The sequence below is a fragment of the Pocillopora damicornis genome, chromosome 11 (assembly GCF_964200805.1).
Source record: "Pocillopora damicornis chromosome 11, jaPocDami1.2, whole genome shotgun sequence".
Taxonomy (NCBI): domain Eukaryota; kingdom Metazoa; phylum Cnidaria; class Anthozoa; order Scleractinia; family Pocilloporidae; genus Pocillopora; species Pocillopora damicornis.
This window is the reverse complement of record NC_142680.1, coordinates 2,439,379-2,462,805: the sequence shown is the minus strand read 5'-3', so window position 1 is coordinate 2,462,805 and position 23,427 is coordinate 2,439,379. Positions and strand designations below refer to the sequence as shown.

The 23,427-nt window shown below is 37.1% G+C and overlaps 3 protein-coding genes and 1 long non-coding RNA gene across 4 annotated transcripts; 1 reads left to right on the top strand and 3 right to left on the bottom strand.

The window, feature by feature from the left end:
* Nucleotides 1–6: 6 nt before the first annotated feature.
* LOC113682905 (nucleoporin NDC1) lies at nt 7–12,516 on the bottom strand. The gene is made up of 23 exons (XM_089187069.1): nt 12,316–12,516; nt 11,401–11,521; nt 10,697–10,798; nt 9,991–10,156; nt 9,680–9,740; nt 9,184–9,249; nt 8,957–9,028; nt 8,744–8,780; nt 8,144–8,195; nt 7,888–8,020; nt 7,693–7,785; nt 7,041–7,122; nt 6,021–6,194; nt 5,358–5,468; nt 4,448–4,530; nt 3,756–3,797; nt 3,486–3,536; nt 3,081–3,144; nt 2,606–2,664; nt 2,420–2,461; nt 1,840–1,936; nt 1,128–1,179; nt 7–452 (listed from the first exon to the last, which is right to left on the bottom strand). Exons 1-23 carry the CDS (start codon nt 12,382–12,384, stop codon nt 389–391), a joined length of 1,893 nt encoding a protein of 630 aa, XP_089043195.1. The 5' UTR covers nt 12,385–12,516; the 3' UTR covers nt 7–388.
* A 21-nt stretch (nt 12,517–12,537) lies between these two features.
* Nucleotides 12,538–19,632, top strand: LOC113682903 (ER membrane protein complex subunit 1). Its single transcript, XM_027200082.2, has 7 exons — nt 12,538–13,965; nt 14,260–14,751; nt 14,897–15,145; nt 15,962–16,123; nt 16,810–16,966; nt 17,564–17,853; nt 18,244–19,632. Exons 1-7 carry the CDS (start codon nt 12,573–12,575, stop codon nt 18,477–18,479), a joined length of 2,979 nt encoding a protein of 992 aa, XP_027055883.2. The 5' UTR covers nt 12,538–12,572; the 3' UTR covers nt 18,480–19,632.
* LOC113682916 (uncharacterized) lies at nt 14,418–15,559 on the bottom strand. Its single transcript, XR_016181034.1, has 2 exons — nt 15,420–15,559; nt 14,418–15,019 (listed from the first exon to the last, which is right to left on the bottom strand). It is a non-coding gene; the product is annotated as an uncharacterized LOC113682916 (long non-coding RNA).
* LOC149037042 (uncharacterized) lies at nt 19,325–23,385 on the bottom strand. The gene is made up of 3 exons (XM_027200088.2): nt 22,325–23,385; nt 21,411–21,744; nt 19,325–20,502 (listed from the first exon to the last, which is right to left on the bottom strand). Exons 2-3 carry the CDS (start codon nt 21,742–21,744, stop codon nt 19,886–19,888), a joined length of 951 nt encoding a protein of 316 aa, XP_027055889.2. The 5' UTR covers nt 22,325–23,385; the 3' UTR covers nt 19,325–19,885.
* Between the last annotated feature and the right edge of the window lie 42 nt (nt 23,386–23,427).

Here is a 23,427-nt window from a genome sequence, read left to right as displayed (position 1 = left end):
ACCCTATAATCATAACTCACAAATAACTATTTATTCACAATCTAGAGAAAGAATTCCAAAAAGCAGTAGTAAAGTCCGAACCCATTTGAAGTGACTTGAATTACTAACAACATTATAAGAATTCTTCTCCTTTTGCCTCTGATCAAGCTGCACTAACACAAAAGGGAATAGTCAAAATAACCCTGCAAGTGGTTTTATCAAGTTTTCAAAGTTAAACCACTAAACGCAGGCATATTATCGTACTTCTTTTAATTACTTTTGACAAAGCTACCTTTCCAAACACGGCACTTTTCGGAAGAAAAAACTTTCAAAAAAGGATTCCAAAAATTGCACCAAAGTCTAAGATTGAATCTAATTTTTCCAAAAAAATGTACATGAAGGGTGTATCCTACTCTCTGAACATCAAAAACGATTCAAGTTTCTTTTCATGTTCTACAGCCACTGGTAGGTTCCTGTGAAATAAAAGACATTGACAGGGATTGTCAGTTCTAAGTACCTTTGAGTAGTCAAAGGAAGCCCAAGCTAGCACAATGAGCCTCCGAAGATATGCAAACACCTTTACGTTGTTCCATTGGGCGAAATATTTGTATGGGAATAAACGGTCGATTTGTCAACCTTAAAAATTTAAACTAGTTTATCCTTTAAACTCCCATGAGTGACCAAGATAGAATTTCTCCCTACAATATCTATACAATATCAACCAGATAAGTGATGAGAATACAGAAAAAGATCAAGTTAGGGATAATATGTTGATCAAATACTAGATTCTCGGAACTAACTTTATGAGAATTGTATGGTTGACAGTAAGGAGAATTACAAATTTGATCTGGGAGTTAAAGGGTTAAGGAACGACCACTGTAACAAGGTAAGTTTGACTTTAATCAAAACTAGCTTAGATTTTTTAAGTCGAGAGTGCGACCATTTATTCTCAAACAAATCCTTATAATTCGCCAATTGCGCAACGTTTTGATTGCGGGTCATTCTGTGAGCTCAGGCTATCTGTGATGTGAGCATCAAACATAGGGAAGTAGTTTAAAAACGTATCATCACAAGTTGAAGAAATAGATAGCGATCCGTTCTAATTTGCCACAAAAACATCTACAATGAGAGGCAGAGGTCGAACTTACCGTAAATGTTCATGGAAAATTTTGGTTATTCTGTAGATCGAAGACACGAGTGCTACAAAAATTAAAATGAAAAACATATTTATAAATACAAAATACACGAAAGAGAAGTGATAAACAGAAACCAGTTCAAAGCAAGTGAGAACGAATTCCTTCCGACGCGTAAAGTTGCGGCAAAGCTTCTCCAACAAGAAAACCTTTGGATATTTCTTTGTGAAGTTACATGATGAAAGGAAAGATTTTACAACACTTCAGGCGTTATTTTGAGTTAGGAGCGCTTAACTTGGCCACACTTTTGCGCTACCATGTTTAGCGCTCAAACCGAAGAAAAAAAACACCTAAATTTATACTCGCAGATTGCGAGGAACAAATCTCCATTGGTTCAGACTGCATTTGGATTGAGTATCGCACGAGCAAAAGCAACGTGATCGCAAAAGCCAATCAGAACAAGGGAAAATATGGCAAGGAGTAAGAACAAGCAATCTAAATGAAGCGCGGGAAAACGTGTTCTACCAAGTTTTCTAGATCAATCACAGAACGTGGTTTAGCAGAACTAATACACCCTGGATTACTTCTATTAATCGCGAGAAAGCTACTCTGTTTTAAATACTTTTAATCACTGGACCGTGTATTCTTTCTATAAATTATTTAAGTTCTTACGATTACAGTGTGAGGAATAAATTTTAATGTCTCTTCTGATGTGCACCATACTTACTTGCTCTTAACTGATACCCTTGTGGCTGAGGAGGTCTGGGCTGAATCTCTGGTCTTGAGATTAAAGCCAATGATAGCTTTGAGTGTTGGTCCAAAGCCTAAGCGCCAGAAAAAAAAACCGAAAAATAAAAGTAATGCCCAGAGATTATAAACTATAAATTCTCTTGGTAATGCAGGTAAGAACGGTTTCTGAGGGACGTTAGACACTGGTGTCAGAAATCAAGCATGTATGTCCCTAATCAGAAACTAGTATTCAAAGACGGTACACAGAGTCCACAATCACAAACTTGTCTCCACAATCAGAAGTGCCATAAAGCGAACATTAACGTCCAAATTTTGGTCACGAGACTGCAAAAGGGGCCTCTTTCTAAAATTGAAAACTTAAATCGGACAATACTGTCCAAATTTGAAAGCTGGTGTTAAAAATCGGAAAATAGTATCCAATAAAAATGGAACCATAGTGTCCAAAATCCAAAATCCAAAATCCAAAATACCACACTTGTGTTGAAAATCCAAAATCGGACACTAGGGTCACTAGGGTCTAAAACCAGATACTGTAATGAAGTCCCTGAATGACTCACCTGAAGTAAATTCAAGAGAGAGACGAAAATTTTTGGAAGACTCTGAAAGAGAAATAAGAATATTATTGGACACTGTTTGACTCCATGACAAAGCCAACAACATAAAATAACCAGGTTTGTAGATTATACACCACCACAAAAAGGCATTCACTGAATAGGAAAAAAGACAAATGGAGATTTAATTACCTTTTGTACAACACCATATGTATCTTCTGTATATGATGAAGCAACTAGTCTTGATAGGGCTAGAAGGACAGAGAGGAAAATATATATAATTTTAGAAACTGTGCAGAGTGAAAAGGGAATTTGAAGCATTACACTTAATACTTTAACCCTTTAACTCCCAAGATCTCAATAGTAATTCTCCTTACTGTCTGCCAAATGATTCCCAATATGTTAGTTTGGAGAATTTGGTATTGGATCAATGAGTAATCCCATAATTGATATTTTTCTTTATTCTCATCACTTGTCTGCATGATTTTGTATAGATGTAGTAAGAGGAAATTCTGTCTTGGTCACTCACAGGAGTTAAAGGGTTAATAACATCTCATGAAGGATTCTTATAAAACATTATAATAATTGAGAGTGACACAAACTTAGTCAAGAAAGCATTGTACATAGAATATTAAATTTATAAAAAAAAAGATTAGAACTTCCTCACCTTCCACAGCCCAAATTTGAAGCTGGCAATCTGCAAAAAGAGCTTGTGTTTGTGTCTCTGGAATCTAACAACAGACCACAGTTAAATTTGATTACTTGGATACCTTCTAGCAAAATGGTGAGATTTTTAAATAGAAATTGAACTAGAAACTCATTGCTTAAATCCTCAATTGTTTTTTTGATAACAATTTTTCACTGGCCCAAATTTACAAAAACAGGATGCAAGCAAATTGCTTCAGACAAAAACATATATTTTTGCAGATCTTATTGAAGGAAAAAAAAACACCAACAAGTGGAGGGGATGCTGTTCCACCTCTTCGATTCCACCCAATCTTCCCCCACCCCCCCCCCCCCAAAAAAAAGTCCAATTACAACAACAACAAAAAAACACCCTTGATGTTTTTACCTTATCAAACAGAAATCCAATAACGGGTATCTCTTTCAATCTACAAGCAATCTAAATGGACCAAAGACACACAATCATGATCAGCAATCAGGAAGCTGGCAAATCAATATCAACTTGGTAACGCATTTTTACCTCTAAATTTCTATCACTGTAGTTATGAGATTTATGTGAATCATTGAAAGGAGAGTCAGCATCTTGCACCTTGAATGTTGAAAATTATGAAAATTCCTATGAATTGTAACCAAGAATTTATTGTTTAAAAAAACTCACCCTATGGGGAATCTGGTTGATCTTTGAGACAGAACTGTCGACCTGAAGGAAAACCGAGAGGAGAACCATCTGTAACGGTTTCTTCTTGATCATTTAACCCTTAAGAGTGAATGGCTTATAATTTCTTTTTACATTATTACCCTTGAATCAAATGTAAATGATGATGGAAAAGTAAAGGAAATAAAGGGAATCATCCCCAATTAAAGGAGCTCCTGGTTATCAAACAAATTCTTGTCAGTACCATAGGAAATGTAGAGAGAAAGTGTGGAGAATATATATATTAGGAAACACTTGTGACACATTGTGAAGGAAAAGTAGGTTATTAATGGCTAATAAAGTTCAAAAGTCAAAGCATGTGGTTTGATTGTGGATGTGTTGCGAGTTTGACATTCAACAAACACAGGTCTGTTATACACCATTGGACCCCAGCCTTCTTAAGCCATGCTCCTTTAACATAAGTCAAGATTGACATCTGATAACATGGCTATTGCTTGATCAACGAACAGATACCTTTTGTGCCAGAAGGTACAATGACAGTTATCCAAATTTAAATGATCAAAACACCCCACCGTCATTGGGTGTTTACAAGACCCCTTCCAAACACTTCAATGTTGATAAAAATCTATGGCAAACCACTCTACAATGAATATCAAATTAAATTATAGAATTTTGATTTTTTCACTTCAGCTCACCATTTCATTCACTCTGCCTTTAAAATGGTTGATGACACCAAAATCTTTCTTGGTTTTGGGAGAGGGTATCTTTTGTGTGTTTTCTAAGAGAACAACAAATATGGCAATTCTCAGACTCATACCCACTTAACCCTTTAACTCCCAGATCAAATTTGTAATTCTCCTTACTGTCAACCATGTAATTCTTATAATGTTAGTTCAGAGAATTTAGTATCAGGTCAACTAATTATCCCCAAATTGATATTTTTCTTTATTCTTATCACTTGCCTAGTTGATATTGTATTGATATTGTAAGGAGAAATTCTGTTTTGGTCACTCATAGGAGTTAAAGGGTTAAGTTGGAGAGAAAAAAGGTGCAGCTATGGACTAACTCATAACCTGCAGATCTGAAAATTTAGGCTGCATTTATTAGGTTCATTTTTTGCAATCCACTTCCAATTTTTCCCCACCTCCATTCCCTTGCAACTAATTGTTGACTGTTTCAGTGGTGTTTTTCTTTTTTACCAGATGTAAGGTAGTTTTGCACATAAAACCAGTGTAAATTAGCTACAAATAGTGTGATGTTACAGTCAAAGCTCTATTATATGGACCTCAATTATCCATTTTTTTTAATTACCCAGACTTGATTCTCTGTTCCCATTTCTTTCTTTTGTTGTTGGAGAGCTTTAATAACTAGTGTGTAACTCTTTTTTCAGCAGATGTTGACAGTTTATGCACAATAATTTGATCTCATTCACGCATAATTATATTGATAGAGAAACAATATGTATTCCATTTAAAGTTGATCAGTGTTACTTTTGGCTTATCTATAATCACACAAGTATTTTCACTTAATTGTCTGGACTTTTCAGCCCAGTCTCCATAAGTCTAGATAATTGAGGTTCTACTGTATACTTTTAATAGACCTCACCAGTTTTGTCAGACCAGAGGTAAACTGTTCCTGGTGATGACAGAGACTGATGCCTCCTTGTCACACTTAGTGGCGATTGATATGGACTGGATAACAAAGGAGAGCTTTGTCCTAAGAAAAAAAATTATTCATTTGATAACCATTATGAAGAAGTTCATACCAAAGTTGAAATGAATGCTAAGTTATCATCATTAGGCCTTCTTTTACTTAAAACAACTTAATCTTGCAAATAAACATGGATACAGGGATGCATCTGTAGTTGCAATTAACTTCAGTGATTCTGTGAAAAAGGCTTATCCCTTTCACTCCCTTGATCTAATTGGTAATTCTCCTACTGTCTGCCATACAGTTCTTATGATGTCAGTTTGGAGAATTTGGTACTGGGTCAACTAATAATCCCCTAATTGATATTTTTTTTCATTCTCATCTCATGTGTGCTTGATATTGAAATGATCTTGTCAGGAGAAATTCTGTATTTAGTAGGTCACTTACGAGAGTTAAAGGATTAAGCTGAAGCCATGCAACCATTCCGATACGTCAATTGGTTCTGTTGAAATTTTTGGTCTTGTTAACTTGCCGAGAACTTGAATTACATCTGCACACTGTCAATTTGCTGGGTACTATTCCCCACTCCCACCTCAGACCACTACACACACTACACACCTGTATATCCATTGGCATGTCCGTTGACAAGAGCTGGGCCAAGCACTTTAGGGTCCAACACAGGCTGTTGACGATGAGTTTGCAAGGAAACCTCTGCAGACAGTTTGTGTGTGAGAGATTCAATTAAAGACAGACACTCTGTGGATATATTTGTCCAGTTGTCTGGCCGACCACCTGTGAGAAAACATTTCTCATCACTACCACAACCAACTTTAAGGATCTAATATAAAGACACACTTAACCATCTACCAGACCTTGCATAGTGCAGGGTTGTAGCTAAGAAATTGGGCTGCTGGCTGAAATTTTAAGAGAAGCAGCTTAAGGATAACATTTAATATCAAACTGTAAGTGTGTAACCTCAGATGTGCCCAATCAACAATTGTCACTTTTCATCCATCAAATTTTGCTAGCAGTTGGCTCTTAGCCACAACCCCAATAGGGTGCCTTTTGATAAGTAACACCTTATTGGGAAATTCAGAAAACTGTGAATACAAGAAACATTTCTGGAATGTGATTTTGTTTCAGAGAACAAGCTAATCATACATGAGAAAACTTATTTGATAAGTTTTCTCATGTAAGCAGTGACAATGATAAATCTGTGATTTCTGGTTTCCTTGCAATTGCTGACCTCCTGGCATGGGTATGATTGATTATGACACACCAAAAACAATTAAGACATAGTTAGCCCTTTCATTTCCAATATCTTGATGAAATTTCTCCTTACTATCAGTCATATAATTCTTATGAAGTTTGTTCTGAGGTTTGGTGTTGGATCAAATGATAATCACCTAGTTAATAGTTTTTTTCACTATTCTGATCAGTTGTTTGCTTAATAATATATTGATACTATAAGGAGAAATTATGTCCTGGTCACTCATGGGAGTGAAAGGGTCAAGCTGGTGGTGATTTTCTGAATTTGACAGAAATATGTAGTATAAGGTCAAACTGAATTATGGACATGTACCAGAATAGGAAATTTGCATCGTGAAAAATAAGGACAGATATTGAAATAAATCTCACTTGGTTGACTAAGAGAGAAAATCTGCTTTCTTCTTGTCAGGCTAAACTGGGACAAATGTACCAGGTCAAACAAAGCAAGATACTGTGGAAGAAATAGAAAAATAAAAGTATACACTGAAGAAAAATATACTTTATATGTAATGATTTTGATGAGTAGTCATTGGAAAGTCACACTGAAATGCAAGTATATTCTACAACTCTTAGAAGTGAGCAAATTGTATCCATTAAGTTTTATATTCACTTTTTACCCCTTTGACTACTACATGTACAAGTAACTAACAACATTACACCGGAATCAAACATAAAGGTAACAAGATTAATTAACCCTTTACATCCTAACATCATTATGTATATTCTCCATACTGTTCTCCCTACATTCTCTAGGTCCTAACAGGGAGGATTTGTAAAACCATCAAGAGCTTTCAATTGTTAGTTGCTGATCATTTCCTTTATTCTCATGAGTTAAACCTTTCATTCAGGGGTGATATTGTAGAACCTCCTCACTCTTAGGGATTATTAAAAGGAAATGATCACCAAGTAAAGAAGTTCTCAATTGTTAAACAAATTCTCCTTGTCAGCACCTTAGGAAATGTATAGAGAACAGTATGGAGAATGTGGATACTTATGTTAAAGTGCAAACATTTAGATGTACCTTTAATAATGGGATTGTTTTATTTTTGATCACTACACAAAGACTTTGGTCCTGTTGATGACTGAGTGAATACTCCACAGGGAATCTGTATATCTGAAATGAAATTTATCCAATAAAATCACAGAAATTAATGTGTACTTAATGTATTGTAACATTACAATGCGTTATAAACTACATCATAATTTACATATTTACCTGTGTGTGGAAGATAATAAGAAGTTTGTTACCAAAGGTCCAAACAAACAAAATTAATGACCCAGTTGTCACAAGGTGCCAAAACTGGGAAAGGTTCAGAAGGCCCGCTATGGAGTTGAGAGGTGTCACATTTCTGCAAAGTGGGTTTAATAGATGATATTCTTACAATATAAACATGGAAAACAGAAACTCAGGTAAGTAGAATATTTAGCACTTTTCTAGAATGCTGTTCGGCAAGATGAACATGCAAATTTACCTGTCCAAAGAAATATCTAGAATGTTGGCAGTGGCATCTCTGGGAATATTACCTGTGGTTCAGTAAACAGAAGGATGTCAATGAGATAAAAAACAGCAACTGATTTCAGTTTAGCATCTCTTTCAGCATGAATTATGGGATCTTAAAAAGCACCAATAAAACATTAAATCAGCTGAACAACCATTGAAAGAAATGGGTGAGGAAAGAAACTTCTTTAAAAGCTTTATGCAAAAATGTTCCTCTCTGATTGATTACAGGGTTAATTTGTAACTCAAGAAAGCTAAGTATGGAACATGACAAAAAACAAATTGGGAATTTTTTGGGGGTTTTCAGACATATTGGAAAGAGGGGAAAGCAACCTAGTACTGAAGAAAAATTAATCCACCTTTTGCATCTTGATTGACAAATCAATGAGTATGAAAATGATTACAGGAGCAATTTTTTTAACTGTTTGGGAATCAATTTAATCCCATCATTACTAAAATTTGCATAACATAACTTGTTCTGGTAATCAATTTTGCTTTTATTTTTTAATGGCCATTAACGTGAAGACAAAAGCTAACATTCTCAGCTTTTAAGTTGGATAGGACAAACACCTACCTAAAAAGTAATACAAAAGGTAGTACCATCCACATGCCTATGAAAGATAAAAATATAATTCACTTAAAAACAACAGTGACAGACCTTGAAGAAGGAGAAGAATCAATCTTTAAGCTCAAGAGGAGTTTTTCTGCATTCAGTTACTTTTAGCATCATCTAAACACATGATGAGATGGGGGGGAAGGGAGGGAGGGGAAGAATGCTCTATCTCACCTTTAAGCAGACAATGATACTCTCTTTTACACATGGTCCTACTGACAACTTTATCTGGAACAAGACCTTTTGCTGCTTGTAATAAAAAAAATGGAATTCAATGACTGTCCCCTTGACAAAAATACATGTAAGGCACAAAAAAATATCATTGATCAACAAATCATACCACAACACAAAATTTGAATAAACCAGACTTCAAATCAAATACTAACATGAAGAAAACTCACCTGAAGTTGAGGAAATACAAAATGAAATTTCTTTCTCAAGAAGTAATTCAGACTTGAATAAAAACCCTAAAATAGAAACAGACGTTGATAAGAAAGAAACAAATGCCAAAAATACCATGATGTTGGTATCCTTCAAAATGTGGTATGCATATACATATATATTCAGTTTAAAATTTATCATTGTCTTCTTCTGTATCACAATTTGTAGACTTGAATTTATTATCTATTTATTTAACACCTATTTAATTACTATTTAACCCTTTAACTACCAAGATCTCATTGGCAATTCTCCTTACTGTCTGCCATACAGTTCTTGCGACGTTAGCTCAGAGAATTTAGTATTGGATCAACTAATTATCCCCAAATTGATATTTTCCCTAATTCTTGTCACTTACCTCGTTGATAGTATATAAATATTGTAAGGAGAAATTCTGTCTTGGTCACTCATGGGAGGGTTAATATCTATTTATATGTCTATATAAAAAACTGCACTCACCAACCATGCTCCAAAAAGAATGCCAAAAACTAGACGCTCATTTAAACAATATTCTTCTGATCTATAGGTATACAAGACCAAAAAGGTCAATGTTACAAACTACATTTGGTAAGGAATTATCAGCACTGTAAACAATAAACGTTCACATCATTATACAGAAAAAATTATTAATCTTTTGAACGATAAGTAATATAGAGTCTAATCTCTCATACTGCCTAAAGAACATGTAAGTAGGTTAAATAGCTGGAGTTTTTCCTGATCAATTTTCAAACTTAATTTTCATTCACCATAAATCAACATGCCTCCCTTACGTTTCACATAATATAGTTAAAACATCCTCCTCATCACCAATGATTCCTTGGAAACACCAGGCAGAAAGGCTCCCACACAATGTGAACAAAAAAATGTGAAACATTCTTGCTGGGTGAAGGGGAAACAACAAGGCTGACATTTGATTCTGATGAGTAACATTTTTAACTGCAAGACAAAAATTAAAAGTGACTACCACCTAATTTCTCCCTAGGGCTTGCAATATCATCACTGAAACAAAAGTTTAAGTCAAGAGAATAGAAAAAACAATCACCAACTAAAGAAAATCTTAATTGTTAACAAACAAATTCTCCTTATCAGCACCTTGGGAGATGTAGAGAGAACAGTATGGAGAATATACATGTTGATGTTAGAAAGTTAAGGGTTAACCTATTTTACTGCCAAAGTTTCAGTACTGAGTCTCCTCTCCATCTGCCCTACATCTCTCATGTCAATTCCATGAACTTTGTGTTAAATCAAATAATAAAACCCTAGTCGATATTTTCTTCATTCTCGTCACTTGTCTGCTGGATAATACACTGATAATGTAAGGAGAATTTACCTATTTATCACTCCTGGAAGTAAAAAGCTCAAGAGAACCAAGACCTGATGAGTCATTTTTTAAGTATAGTGAAAATTATAACTCAGCCTACCCACCAAACTACCTGTAGCTAACATGTTTTTATCATAATCATTTAGTATACTAACCAGTATTGAATTTGGAATTTGACAGCGTCACCACAATACTGATAGCTCCATAAAAACAAGTAGATACCCAAAATGGAAAGCTTAAAACCAGTGATAAGCCACCTTTAAAAAATGATAGAAAGAGAGTATAAATAATATTATCTATTAGCAAGGTATACCTGGGTCATGCAGCAGTAGTGGTCTATACTACAATAAATTAGCTCACATCACCATATGGTTATAATACTTTTTTCTAAGCACATACTCAGAGGAAGTTCTACTGCTTTTATAAATTTCAATCCCATCATAAGTTTCCATTCCCACATACAGCATTTAATCAGCTTTTTTTTTTCATTCCTTTTTCTCAATTTGTATTGTGGTAAAAGAAAGCTATAACAGGGTAATGAACCTCTCTCCTAAAATCTCAGTGGACATTCTCTCTATAAAGGGCCGATGACTTCCTTGTATTTTTCATTCAAAGAATCTTAAATTTGATCAGTTTATTACCTTCCACTTCATAATCATTTTCACCATTTTCATTATTTTCACAATTACAATGTATTTTTAAAATTTAATGAATCGAAATTGTAAGGGTAAGTTGCTCACCCCTAGTAGCGGAAGCAGTTAATCTAACAACAGGACATAGTGAACTCGACCAAGGCTGTTTAAGGCCAATATACATTAACTAAAGCATAATGTCCCCTGGTATGGTATTAAATACACACCTGAAATCCAGTTGAAGGGATGAAAAAGATCTACAGATGCTGCTAGTGAGGACAGCAATAGAGCATGTGGAAGGATAATCATCACCCATGTAACTGCAGCAAAAGTCCTCCACCAAAACTCCTGAGTAAGACACATGGATATACAAACATATTAATCAATTATCAATGCTTTAGCTGACAGCCATCTATTCAGTCTATATTATATATACTTATCTCCTGTGACTATGGCAGATATCTGAATAAAGGAGGTAAGTTCCTAAAGAAACAATGGTGCAGCATTGGTGGGGATTATAACAAGATAATTTGACTTTGTCAACTGAGTTGATGATGTAAATTAGCCACCATAAAGAGTTTCTAAGCCAAATTTTCAGGTGGAAACCCTTCATCAGAGCAAGTAACACAAGGTTAATGCTCAAAATGTCAGCTTAGAAATTCTTTATGGTGCTAATTTACACCATCAACTCAGTTTGTAATACTAAATTATCTTATTATAGTAGTTACAGATTTCTACTTTGTCTACAGTTGATATAGTCATGTAGATACAATGTAGCTTAATCTACAGTAGACAGTTGAGATGTTTGTAATAAATTTTGCCTTTATAGGTAGCTGTATCTACTTTGGACAGTGTAAGAAACTCTTTTTTCAATACAGAGTGCAGATGGCTTTATCTGTGGTTGACATAATACAGCATAGCAGTTGACAGATTGACAGTTTTGTCTACCAAGGATAAATCAAATTGTTTTATGTACTGCAGTCAGTCTGAGTGTGGTATACACAAATTAAACGGGTGTTATCATATTTTTAAGTACCTTTTAAGAGAAATATTCGACAAAGTGACTGTATGCTGTTCCTGCATGAAGTTTACACTGCCTGGTACAAATGTACTAAGTCTTCACGCGTTTAAGTGAAACTTACCCCTTCTGTGAACCATTTTACTTTAGAAACTTCTGAACGCGGAGGTTCAGACGAATCTGATGGCACCATTCCTTATTCAATTGAAATTATAATCTTTCAAGAGGTTTTAGTCGACAGGAAACGTTTCCAGAATCAAATCTCTACAGACTTCAAACCACGCGCCATTTTACCTTCGTTCTTAGTAGCCTAGCCTTAAAGACCAATTGGCTTTGCAGCCAGGCTTCTCAGTAGCCTCGCCTTTTGCAGGTGCTCTCAAGATGGCGGCAATGAGGGGCTGCATGTGCGTTTTTCTTTCCTTGATAAACTGGAAGCTTTGTTTAGGATTATTCGAAGATCAAGTTGGTCTCTTTGACTGGCGTCAAAGCTATTTGGGCAAAGTGAAATTTTCATACTTTGATGTTTCTACGCAGAGCAGTAAGCGATTGTTTGTGGGCACGGAATCTAATGTTGTAGCAGCCTTAAATTCAAGAACTGGTTCCATTATTTGGCGTCAGGTCTTAGAGGAAAGTGAAGGAGCTTTAGATACGTTGCTTTATCGGGAAAATTTGCTTGTGAGTTCTTCAAGTAACGGAAAATATTTGCGATCGTGGGACACCAGCAACGGAGCACTTTTGTGGGAATCGCTTGCTAGATCAGCATCTTCGGTCAAAGAAGTAACTTCACCCTTTCATGGATGGAGCGGTCTAAGAACAGCTTTGGTAGAAGATAAAGAGAACGACTTGGTTATTTCACTGGCTTTCAATATGGTGAAAGCATTCTCACTCCAAGATGGCTCAGTAAAATGGTCACATGATAGTAGCGGACAAACAGCTGACTATTTCAATTTTCAGCATTCCAGTGGGGATCTGTATCTCATAGGGATTCAAAATGATGTGGATATTGTAATTAAAAAGTTAAGTGTTGAAACTGGTGAGGTGAAAGGAGAAAGACGAATTGGAGCACCATGGATTGGCAATGGTGCTAGCTGTACTTTTGTTAAGAGTTTGAATTTGGTTTGTGCAGAAATATTTAGCAACAGTATTCATCTGATTTCTGTCAGTGATGAGTCTGCAACTGTGAAAACCTTATCGTTAACTTCATTAGGACTAGGAGTTGAAGATCTGGCTGTTAGTAAACCCAGTTTACATTCATTTGGTTCATTTTCAAACTCTTGGGATGAACGATCAGAATTTCTTTTAAAGCTTTCAAAAACTCAACAACTTGTGTTAAAGTTAAATAGTGATAGAAGTCTGAAACTGTTGGCCAAATTTACTGAACCCTCCCTGCTTAGTGCAGCAGAACTTGGCAATAAAGCTATTTTGGCATCAGTAACACCCATCACAGAAGAATCATCAGAGATTAAATGCTATGATCTAGATGACTGGAGACTGTTACAAGACATGTCACAAAAAGTAGCAATGGTTGACCGTGGTGAAGCAGCAGATGCACTGTTGTACTTGTTCAATAAAAAAGAGAATGAACTCGGTTACAGAGTTCTCCTTACCACCACAGACCATGCAGTATTACTGATACAGTTTCCTGGACGTATCATGTGGTCTCGAGAAGAAGCTCTTGCAGATATTACAGCTGTAGAGGTGGTTGAGCTACCATTTTCACCCTCACAAGCAAATTTTGAGACACTTCAGGAGGAGTTTGGGGCGCATCCAAATGGTAGAGTATTAAATACAATTTTAGTGTGAAGGCTTAATTTATTGCTTTTAAAATTTTGATGTCCATTATGATTAATAAGAGAGCCTGACATGCCCTTATAAAACCAATATTTCACTTATAAGAACTCTTTCCCCTTCTTGCTTTGTTGATGAAAATTGACAGTTTATAATAACTAACCAGCTTGGTTCCTCCCCCCCTGATGCTAGTATATGCTGCACTTCTGTTGAAAAATGTTCTTCCACACCCTTTTTATTTGGTGATCCTTTTGCTAAGAATCATAATTTTGTTTTGCAGATGACATTTTGTCCATGTTTATCCGCCGAATCCGTGCCCAAGTTAAACAGTTCCAAGTTCTTGTAAAGCAATTCCAAGCCTTTGTCAAAGCACAACAAGAACATGGCTTCTTTGCTGAGTCAACAGACAATGAAGAAGAGCAACTGACAAGAGACCAGTTCAACCTGCGCAAATTGATTATAATCGTAACATCTTCAGGAAAAATCTTTGGTCTCAATTCTGCAGATGGAAGCATCGTCTGGAAATATTTTTTGCCTGCTCTTGCCCCTTTTTCTCAAAATGAAAAGAAGTACTCTTTACTCTACACACAGCGAACTGTTGCTCACTTTCCTTTGACTGCACAGTGCATAGTGCTTGGCAAATCACGCACATCTGAAGGATCACTGATACATGTTTTCAACCCAATTACTGGGAAACCAACTAGTCCTGGACATCTCAAAGGAAACCAGCTTCCCTACAGGGTGGTACAGTCCATGCTCCTTCCGCATACTGGTATGTATTCTAGTTCCCTTCCCCACCCCCATTTCACTTACTCAAAGTCTGATGTGGTAAAATCTGAGGAATGTGTCTACTCCTGGTGAATTTATAATTTTATAAGCAACATCAAGGAATTGTAATCTATTTGTTCTCTTTTCAGATGCTAAACACACCAAAATTCTGCTTCTTCTTGACTCTTCTCTGAATGTCCACGTGTTTCCACGCACCACAGATGCAATTGAGATTGTGTCTAAAGCATCCTCATCAATCTTCTTCTTCTTGGCTGATAAAGAGAAGAATAATTTGAAAGGATACATGCTCTTGTCAGATACACAGAAAAATGTCTTTCATGTGAGAGACATGTGGAATGTTAACTTTCCTCATTCACAGCAGACTATTTCTAATATTGGTAAGTGCAACAAGCTGGAAGAAATTAGTCATTGACAGAACATTAACACTTTCTCTCTTAAGAACAAAGGAATCTCTCTTTTGAATGATCATTCTGCATTTTCAAGCAGGAAGGTGATGTGAAAAACTAAAAGTAGCAACAAGGGGTTTGCAAATGGTGCAGTGGAGAGAGTAGTGGTTAAACAAATTCTCCTAACCAATACCAGAATAAATGTATAGAGGAGAGTATTGAGAATATGCAGACTGGTGTTAGGATGAAAAGGGTTAAATCTTACCAAGTGCTCAGCTTAGTTTGCTCATGTCTTGTTATTAGAATCCACAGTAATCCAATTGCCTCTCAAACATTATGAAACAGATAGGGCACCAAAATAAGTCTAGTTCCACTGTGTTGAATAAAAATATGCATGTTTGAGACAAAGTTCATTCTTTTATGTTATGTTAGTCCTTTCACTCCCAAGATCTCATTGGTAATTCTCCTTACTATCTGCCATACAATTCTCATGATGTTAGTTCAGAGACTTTGGTGTTGGATCAACTAATAATCTCATCATTGATTTTTTTTTAAAAATTCTCATTGCCTACTTGCTTGATATCATATTGATATTGTGAGGAGAAATTCTGTCTTGGTCACTTGTGGGAGTGAAAGGGGTAAATATATATTTTTAAGACTTTTGGGGGAGTAATAAGAGACATTTAAAACTTGTTTAGATAGGAGAACAAAAGGCATTTTGAAAAGTGATAATTATTATCGTGTCATACTCTATAGTTTTCTGCCTTATTCTTTGTGCTCTTTTAAGACATTGTTTTTTTGTATCAGCATCAAAGAGTCCTCTGGAACATGTTCATTCACAAGGAAAAGTTCTTGGGGACAGAAGGGTGCTTTACAAGTACTTGAATCCAAATCTGATCGCTGTTGGCACTGAAGTTACTCAGCAATCTAAGCCAGGCATTTCTATTTACCTTATTGATGCTGTCACAGGTATTATAATGATAATGACAATGACAATTTACAGTTTCTTGCTTCCCTCATGTAACAGAGAGTGTAAGTACATGTGTACCAGAGTATCTTTAAGCCTTTCACCCCTAAGAATGATTAGCATCTAATTTCTCCTAACATTATTACTCCTGAATCCCACATTAAGGCCATGAGAATAAAGGAAATGATCACCAACTAAAAAAGCTCTTGATTGTTAAACAAATTCTCCCTGTAAGTGTCTTAGGAAATGTACAGAAAACAGTATGGAGAATATGAACACCAATGTTAGGGTGTAAATGGTTGAAAAGTGCAAGACTGACATTGCAGTAGTTGATGGTCACTAATTGGTCAAGCATGTGGTAGCTAGTAGGTATTGGAAAAATTATTTGAAACTCTAAAACTGTAGAAATTTTCCCTTTCAAAAATTACTGCACAGCCTTGATAACAACACTGCTTGTTCCCAGATTTCTTCCACTTCGAATCACTCATAGCAACCCTAGGGTTTTAGATTAAAAAAAGGCAATTACTTTTTTTTTCAAGCAAGGACCTACTGGTAGTCACAATATAATTTGTAGAACTAGCTGGTCATAAGAAATTTTCTGAAGTATGTTCACACTACTTAACTTTGTTAAACAAGCTTTAATACTGATGAAAAATTGAACCTAAAAATGACATCACTTTTGTTGAAGGACTGATTATATTCCATACGCGTCACAAGAGTGCCAAGGGTCCTATCCATATGGTGCACTCTGAAAACTGGTTGGTCTACTGTTTATACAATACCAAATCCCGCAGATATGAGCTGACTGTGTTGGAGATGTATGATGGATACACAGAGAGAAACAGGTTATAATAGCCATTTCATTCCTTGGATCAAGTTGGTAATTCTCCCCTCTAGCTGCCACAGTTGTAAATCATTCTAGAGATTTTGGTGTCAGTATGAGAACACCCTCTAATTGACAAGTTTCCTATTCTCTCCTGTTTGCTGGAAAGTGTATCTTATTATTACTTTCGGAAATACGTTTCTCAAGACTTTAAAAAGAGTAACTAAATTTCGTGAAAATTGTCCAAGTACTGTTCTGTTTTAACGAATACCGGTAGTTAGTCTCAGAACTGTCACAACTGATTTTGATTTTCCATGAAAATACTTTCCAATAACACAGAAAGACACCATCTGATAACAAAACAAAATTTGAAACTGAAAACAGTTTGACATGTTCCTTTGTAAAAAAAGTAGAGCTGTACAAGAAAACATGACACCGTGTGTTCGCGCTTACAGCTGAAGGACATTTGATAATATGCCTGAGGTCAACATGCCTGTATAGTGGCCGAGGTTTTCTTTTTGCTTTTATGGACCTTGACGAAGTAATTACTTTCGATACTCATTTGAAAATTGCTGCACGTAAAAGCAGAACCCATTTAAACCAATTCGTTTTATTTCAGCACTGCTCTGTCGTCATTCGAGCCTCCCCCCATGCCAATTATACTCCAGCAGTCATACATATTTCCAACAACAGTACGCACTGCCACTGTCACCATAACAGAGCGAGGAATCACTCATAAAACTCTCCTGTTCGGGTTACAAACTGGATACATCTGGAGCCTACCCAAGAACTTTTTGGACCCGCGGAGAAAATTTTTGCCCACCCAACAGGACCGTGAAGAAGGATTACATCCTTATATTCCAGAGCTGACTGCGAATCCATTGGCTTTCATTAACTACAACCAAACTGGCAAGTATCTTATGACGAAAAAAACTTCAAAGCGCTTTCCGTTTGAGGGTCATAAATCCAAAACCAAAGTAATCGAGCAAACGGAAGTAACGGGGATAGTTATTCCCCCCCCCCACGGGGATAAACAAGCAAACAAAGATAGTTGCTTGCCCAGGGGAATAAAGGAAGCAAAAGGAGATAATTGTTCCCCCTACGAAAATACACAAGCAAACGAGGATAGTTGCTCGCCCACGCGGATAGGGGAAAAAACCCGAATAGTTGTTCTCCCAAGTAAACAGCCTTCATTGACAATCATTGAAGAGCTAAAACTTCTCTCTTACCAAGTTAGAACCGAAAGCTCCCTAGTGGAAATTTATTTACATCTTTACAAATGTTCTGTTCCTTCTTTAGTTGCCAGTATCAACGGTGTGTACACGGCCGGGTCGGGCCTTGAATCTACTTGTCTGGTGTTTGCATATGGACTGGACCTTTACTGGACCAGAATTACACCATCCCGGATGTTTGACGTCCTCAAGGAAGATTTTGACTACTGGTTCATTCTTGGCACGCTGGGAATTTTGGTTCTTGTCACCATTGTGTCTCAGAGACTTGCTTCGATTAAAATGCTGCGACAAGCGTGGCAATGACGGGAGAACTGATTAGTAAGATTATTAACAATTCTAGAGGATTTTCTTAGTAACACTAGTATGAGTTTTCGCTGGCCAGAGCGGAAGGAATTTGATAAACGGGAATGTAGGAGTTGAGTGTATATTAATAGCTTTTTCATTCCCAATCTGTGGTCGGACTAACACAGCGGTCAAACGTCGAGCATGCGTAAGGTGATCAATTTTGGGCGCCCGCGCGCCAAGTACACGGAAAATTTCAAAGAAAAACAGAAGAAATAAGGTTTATTCAGTTATGGGCATCCTGTTGATTGGTCATTTTGCTTTTAGCTTTATCGGAAAAAGTGATCAGTTTCATCAAAATACTGAGATTTTCTGTCTTTTGTGTAAGTTAAAAAACACTTGTATGACAACTTGGTTCTGATAGTCTCAAAGTATACGGCCTCGCCACCTGCTATTATAACGTTCACACATGCGCAGATGTGAGACTATTGTGTTGGGCAGGCTACACTATAAAAGCATGGAAAAACTGATTACTAATACTATCGAATCTCTCGTAGGCAGACAAAGGCATAACCTTCGGCGCCAAAATCAAAACTTTACCTTAATCCCTCTATACCCTACACGTGTCTTTCTCCATACATTTCTTATTGTACCGGCAAGGAGGATTTGTTTGGTAGTTGAGGGCTTTTTCATTTGGTGACCACTTTCTTACTCTCAGGTCCTCGCTGTTTCATTCAGTAGGATATTCGGTTTGGAGAATCTCGATGATAGTCACTATTAGGATATAGGAGATTAAAAGTGTTATCTCCCTACAGGAGAGAAACGGTAACGAAGGTTCGAAGGTAAAAAAAAAAACCATTCAACAGTTTCATTGTCCAGAGTGTAATTTCGTGTAATTGGACTTTAAGAACCTTCTTAAAGGCTCGTGACCAAGATTTTTATTCTTGCACATGTAAAGTTTGTTAATTTCGTCCGGGATGTTTTGTGCACTTTTTCACCATTATTTTAATTAAGCTCATATACTGAAATTTTTCCAACGCCAAAATGTTTCAATGCAATCTAGGCAAGATTATTTCGTGTAAAGTCGAACAACAAGCTTAAGACTCAAACTGGACAAATTTTACGTCATCAAGACAGATTAATCGTTGTTAATAAAATTTCAAGTGCCATCCAAGACATTTTTCTCTCATAATGTTGGTAATATTATGCTTTATTACAAGTAAAAACTACTCATAAAAGTTGAGTACATACTCCTTGTTGCGCTTGAGAAGGCGAACATCCGAACTATGACCGACGAAACTAAGACGGCGCTACGAAGTCGAGAAGAATCAAACTCAGTCTTCTTCAGTCGAGTTTCTCTTCTTTTTGAGAAGCCTGGGAACGACGTCAGATGAAATAAGAAAAACTTACATGAAGGTAGCTTGATGTTAAGGTTCTCCTAGGTAGTTAAACTTGTGAAAATTTAAAATAGCTCTGGCTACTTTATTCTTTGCATTATGGTTCCAACTCGATCGCAATGCACGGGAAAATTCCAGCTGTATACCATCAACATTTCCTCCATCTCTGGACCCAAATTTAGCCACTGTGTATCCTCCAGACAGATAAGTTATCACAGCTGGTTTTATTTTTTTATTTTGCGGAGAGGGTATCGCGAGTAAGCCTTGCTGATTCATAAAGTACCCAAGACTTCTGTTACCCTGGACGAATTCCTTAAAACAAATATTGTCGATTCCACACCAGTGGTTACCAAGGCTTCTGATAGAGGACATGTCCATGCTATAGTCTCCCTTGTCGAGATAATTGCTATGAACCAGATAACCTAAAACAGTTCTTTGTAGGTGATCAGCACTGCCGTGAATGTCCAGCAGTAAGCCGCGCCCAGTCCCATGCCTTGTGATGCTCGACTTGGCCTTGTTGATGAAAAAGGAGTAATCATAATAGGCGGCAATTGCGTCCGAGATATTGAAGGTTGCTTCTTCGATCTCCCTGTTCACGTCAAGTTTGGCTCTTAATAGCATGCTGTACACGACGTGTGGTCGGAGACCTGTTTTTAACGAGAGCTAGTCGTTATTTGTCGCAAGGGGGGGTGGGGGAGGGGGTAGTCGGAGGATTTCTTAATAATGGCCATCAAGTCATTATTTGCCGCCAGCGGGGAGAGGTGGGGGAGGAGGATTTTAAATTCGTGTCATAGTAAATAACTGGTCTGGTCCCTCTGGTAAAATTGTTAGTTTTGTTGCGGTCGTATGTCGAGATAAGGCAAGAAAGAAAATAGTGAATTTTTGTGCACGGTTGTCGAAAAAACAAAGATGTTTAGCGTCTTCCACGAATGTGAGACAATAGAGGAGATCGGAGTATCCTGTAGGAATTCAAACCACAGACTGACCAACTTCGCGGGTGGGGAGACTCCTCTAAGGACTTCTTTCGTTCATCTGTGTGGTGGTCATTCACCACACAGACTCTTAGAAGCCTTCAAGGCTGGAGGGGATGGTGGGTTCCTTATAATTACTTTCGCAAGCTTTCAGACGGATTCAGTACCAGCGAGGCGGGGAAGAAAGGGAAGCGGAAGTGATATGGGCCCTAGTGGAGAGAAAAAGCATACAAAAAAAATTCCTTTTCTCAGACGCAGCAAGCTTGAAAGGGAACTGGAGCATAAAAGAGATTAAGCGATACAAGTAGATTTAGTGAGGTAAAGATCATCAGATGAGAAGATTGTCCCCCTCTAAACTAAAAGAAATGAAAAGAACACTCGAAACGTCACCACAAGATAACAAGGCTCGGATCAATGTCAATATCCGAGCAAGTGCGCACGTACCCCTCCCCCGACCTAACATTAACCCTAACTTATTATCAGTGGACTGTTGTTGAGTTAGGGGAGGGGCGAGTTCGCAGTTGCTTACATACTGACACGGATCCAAAGGCTCTAAAGGTACCAGGGCCATAGTACTCTCTTACCTGCTATTACCTTGATTTCATTGGCAATATCTTGAGCGATGCCCATGGTAAAATCATCCCTCTTTATTAAAGCAATGCACTTTGCAGATTTAACCCCACAACCGTGTGTCCAAATACATTCACCATCGCTTCCTTTACAGCCATTTCCTCTGTATGGCCATCTGCGACCATCACTTTGAGTCTTGGGATCCAGTGAACCTCCGTGAGGGGCTGTTATTATAAGGTTCATATCACCGGGTTCGTATTTTATGAATCTTTTGAAACCCCATTCTGTTATTCCAGAGATGCCAGGCAAAAAAATTTTCAGGAATAGAAGATGATAAACTGAAATCATCTGTAAAATAAGTCAGTCTCATCTTAATTGACAGTAGTAACATAACATATTAAGAGCACAAACATATCAAACTGCTGCGAGAAAAATCGTTCACTTTTGTAGGAGAATAACAGAGAAAATTTTACGTTATGAAGATTTTGAGCTCTTGGTGATATAAAACCTTCCATGATAAAGTTTCCGAGCAAACAAACAGACGCCCCAGTCCCCCACCCCCACCTTAGCTTTACCTTACCTTTTAATTGAACATAAAATTAAAAAAGATGGTATCAGAGAGAAGCTAAAAAAAATTGCACTGAAACAACCTGTAAGATCGAGTAATTCATCTTGAAACTTCTCTCAATCAACGGTGTTAAATTTCATCAGAGCGGAGAGTGATTTCCCCCTAAAATAAGCCCTTGGAACCTATCAGAGTCAAAGCAAATAAATTATATTCTTGCCATAACGAACGAAAGTCGGAAAGAAAGCGAGTCCTATAATTTTGTTAGAATTATTTCGATCTGAAACAAACCAGCTAGGATAAGGTTACCTACAACGGACAGAAGGCCACATAGCTCAACTCGTTGTTAAAAATTTGTCTCACCTACTCGAAGTTGACTTTTAACGGGAAATGACTTTAGACGATGGCACTGATAACACTGGTTAAAAGATACCCAAAGGAAGGCGGAAAAGCTTCTTTGTGGTCTTTGGAAATACTCTTCGCGTCCACAAGCTCCTCTCTTCGCAACGGGATATAAATGGTACAAAACGACTCTTCAAAAAACCTGTTGGGGTCAAGGGTTGATGTGGCTTGTAGCAAAAACGAAGACCCCGAAAGCTAAGACCTAAGATCTAGGTTCAGACAACGAAGACCCCATTATTTTTTTCATTTATCATAATCATGTTATGGTTTCTCGTCGGAAATATCCAGTTCCGGTTTTAATCTTTCTAATAGCGATAAAGTATGCAATCAAACACCAGTTTTAAGAAAAAGACCCCGAAAACGAAGACCCGAAAACTAAGACACCTTAGTACCTAAGACCCGAAAACGTGTCTTAGAAAACGGAAACCTAACACCTGATAACGGAACCGAAAACGGGCACCCTTATTTGCATTATTGATAGTGATTAAAAAAAAAAAAACCCACCTGCCATTAGCACCCTCGCGAACTAAGTGCCTATAAGAACTGTGTAATTCGGAACCCCGAAAGAAAAACCTCTCCAAAGCTTCCTCAGCCGATGTACTATTTCACGTGGAGCTTATTACGCTGTCCACGTGCTTTCTGCCCAGAAGGTTCAGAAGCCTTGGCAACTAAAATCAGTTGACGTGCACCTTACCAGCAGAATATCAGACCTCTTTTTAGGCAGTTCAGAGAACTTTTATTTCTCCTTAAATCTAAACCCTAGGCATGCTAAACTAATATAAAAAAAAAACAACAAAAGCAAAGAAAAGAAAAGGTAAAAAAGAACGGTTGTGGACAGACTGACCTTCCCAATTCGATTCGGCAAAAACAAGACAAAAGAATTCATAGCACGTATTCAGAACAGAGGAATATAAATAGCGAGGGTGGGGCGAGTAAGTGGCCAAAAAGATATGGGGGGGGGGGCGGGGGAGCTTCATTTGCTAGTTTCTAACATAGCGTCTAGAGTGCGATAAAATATTGCCATTCGGACTTATTTAAAATTTAGAAGATCATTGTAAAAGCCT

Coding starts and splice junctions, on each gene's coding strand:
- LOC113682905 (XM_089187069.1), bottom strand. CDS start 12,384: ATGGTGCCATCAGATTCGTCTGAACCTCCGCGTTCAGAAGTTTCTAAA. Junction 4,531..5,357: donor CCTCTGGTCTGACAAAACTG/GTGAGGTCTATT, acceptor TTGTTCTCTTAG/AAAACACACAAAAGATACCC. Junction 1,937..2,419: donor CTCTCTTGAATTTACTTCAG/GTGAGTCATTCA, acceptor TCTGGCGCTTAG/GCTTTGGACCAACACTCAAA.
- LOC113682903 (XM_027200082.2), top strand. CDS start 12,573: ATGGCGGCAATGAGGGGCTGCATGTGCGTTTTTCTTTCCTTGATAAAC. Junction 13,966..14,259: donor GTTTGGGGCGCATCCAAATG/GTAGAGTATTAA, acceptor TTTGTTTTGCAG/ATGACATTTTGTCCATGTTT. Junction 16,124..16,809: donor CCTTATTGATGCTGTCACAG/GTATTATAATGA, acceptor CTTTTGTTGAAG/GACTGATTATATTCCATACG.
- LOC149037042 (XM_027200088.2), bottom strand. CDS start 21,744: ATGATTTCAGTTTATCATCTTCTATTCCTGAAAATTTTTTTGCCTGGC. Junction 20,503..21,410: donor TGAAATCAAGGTAATAGCAG/GTAAGAGAGTAC, acceptor CGTTAAAAACAG/GTCTCCGACCACACGTCGTG.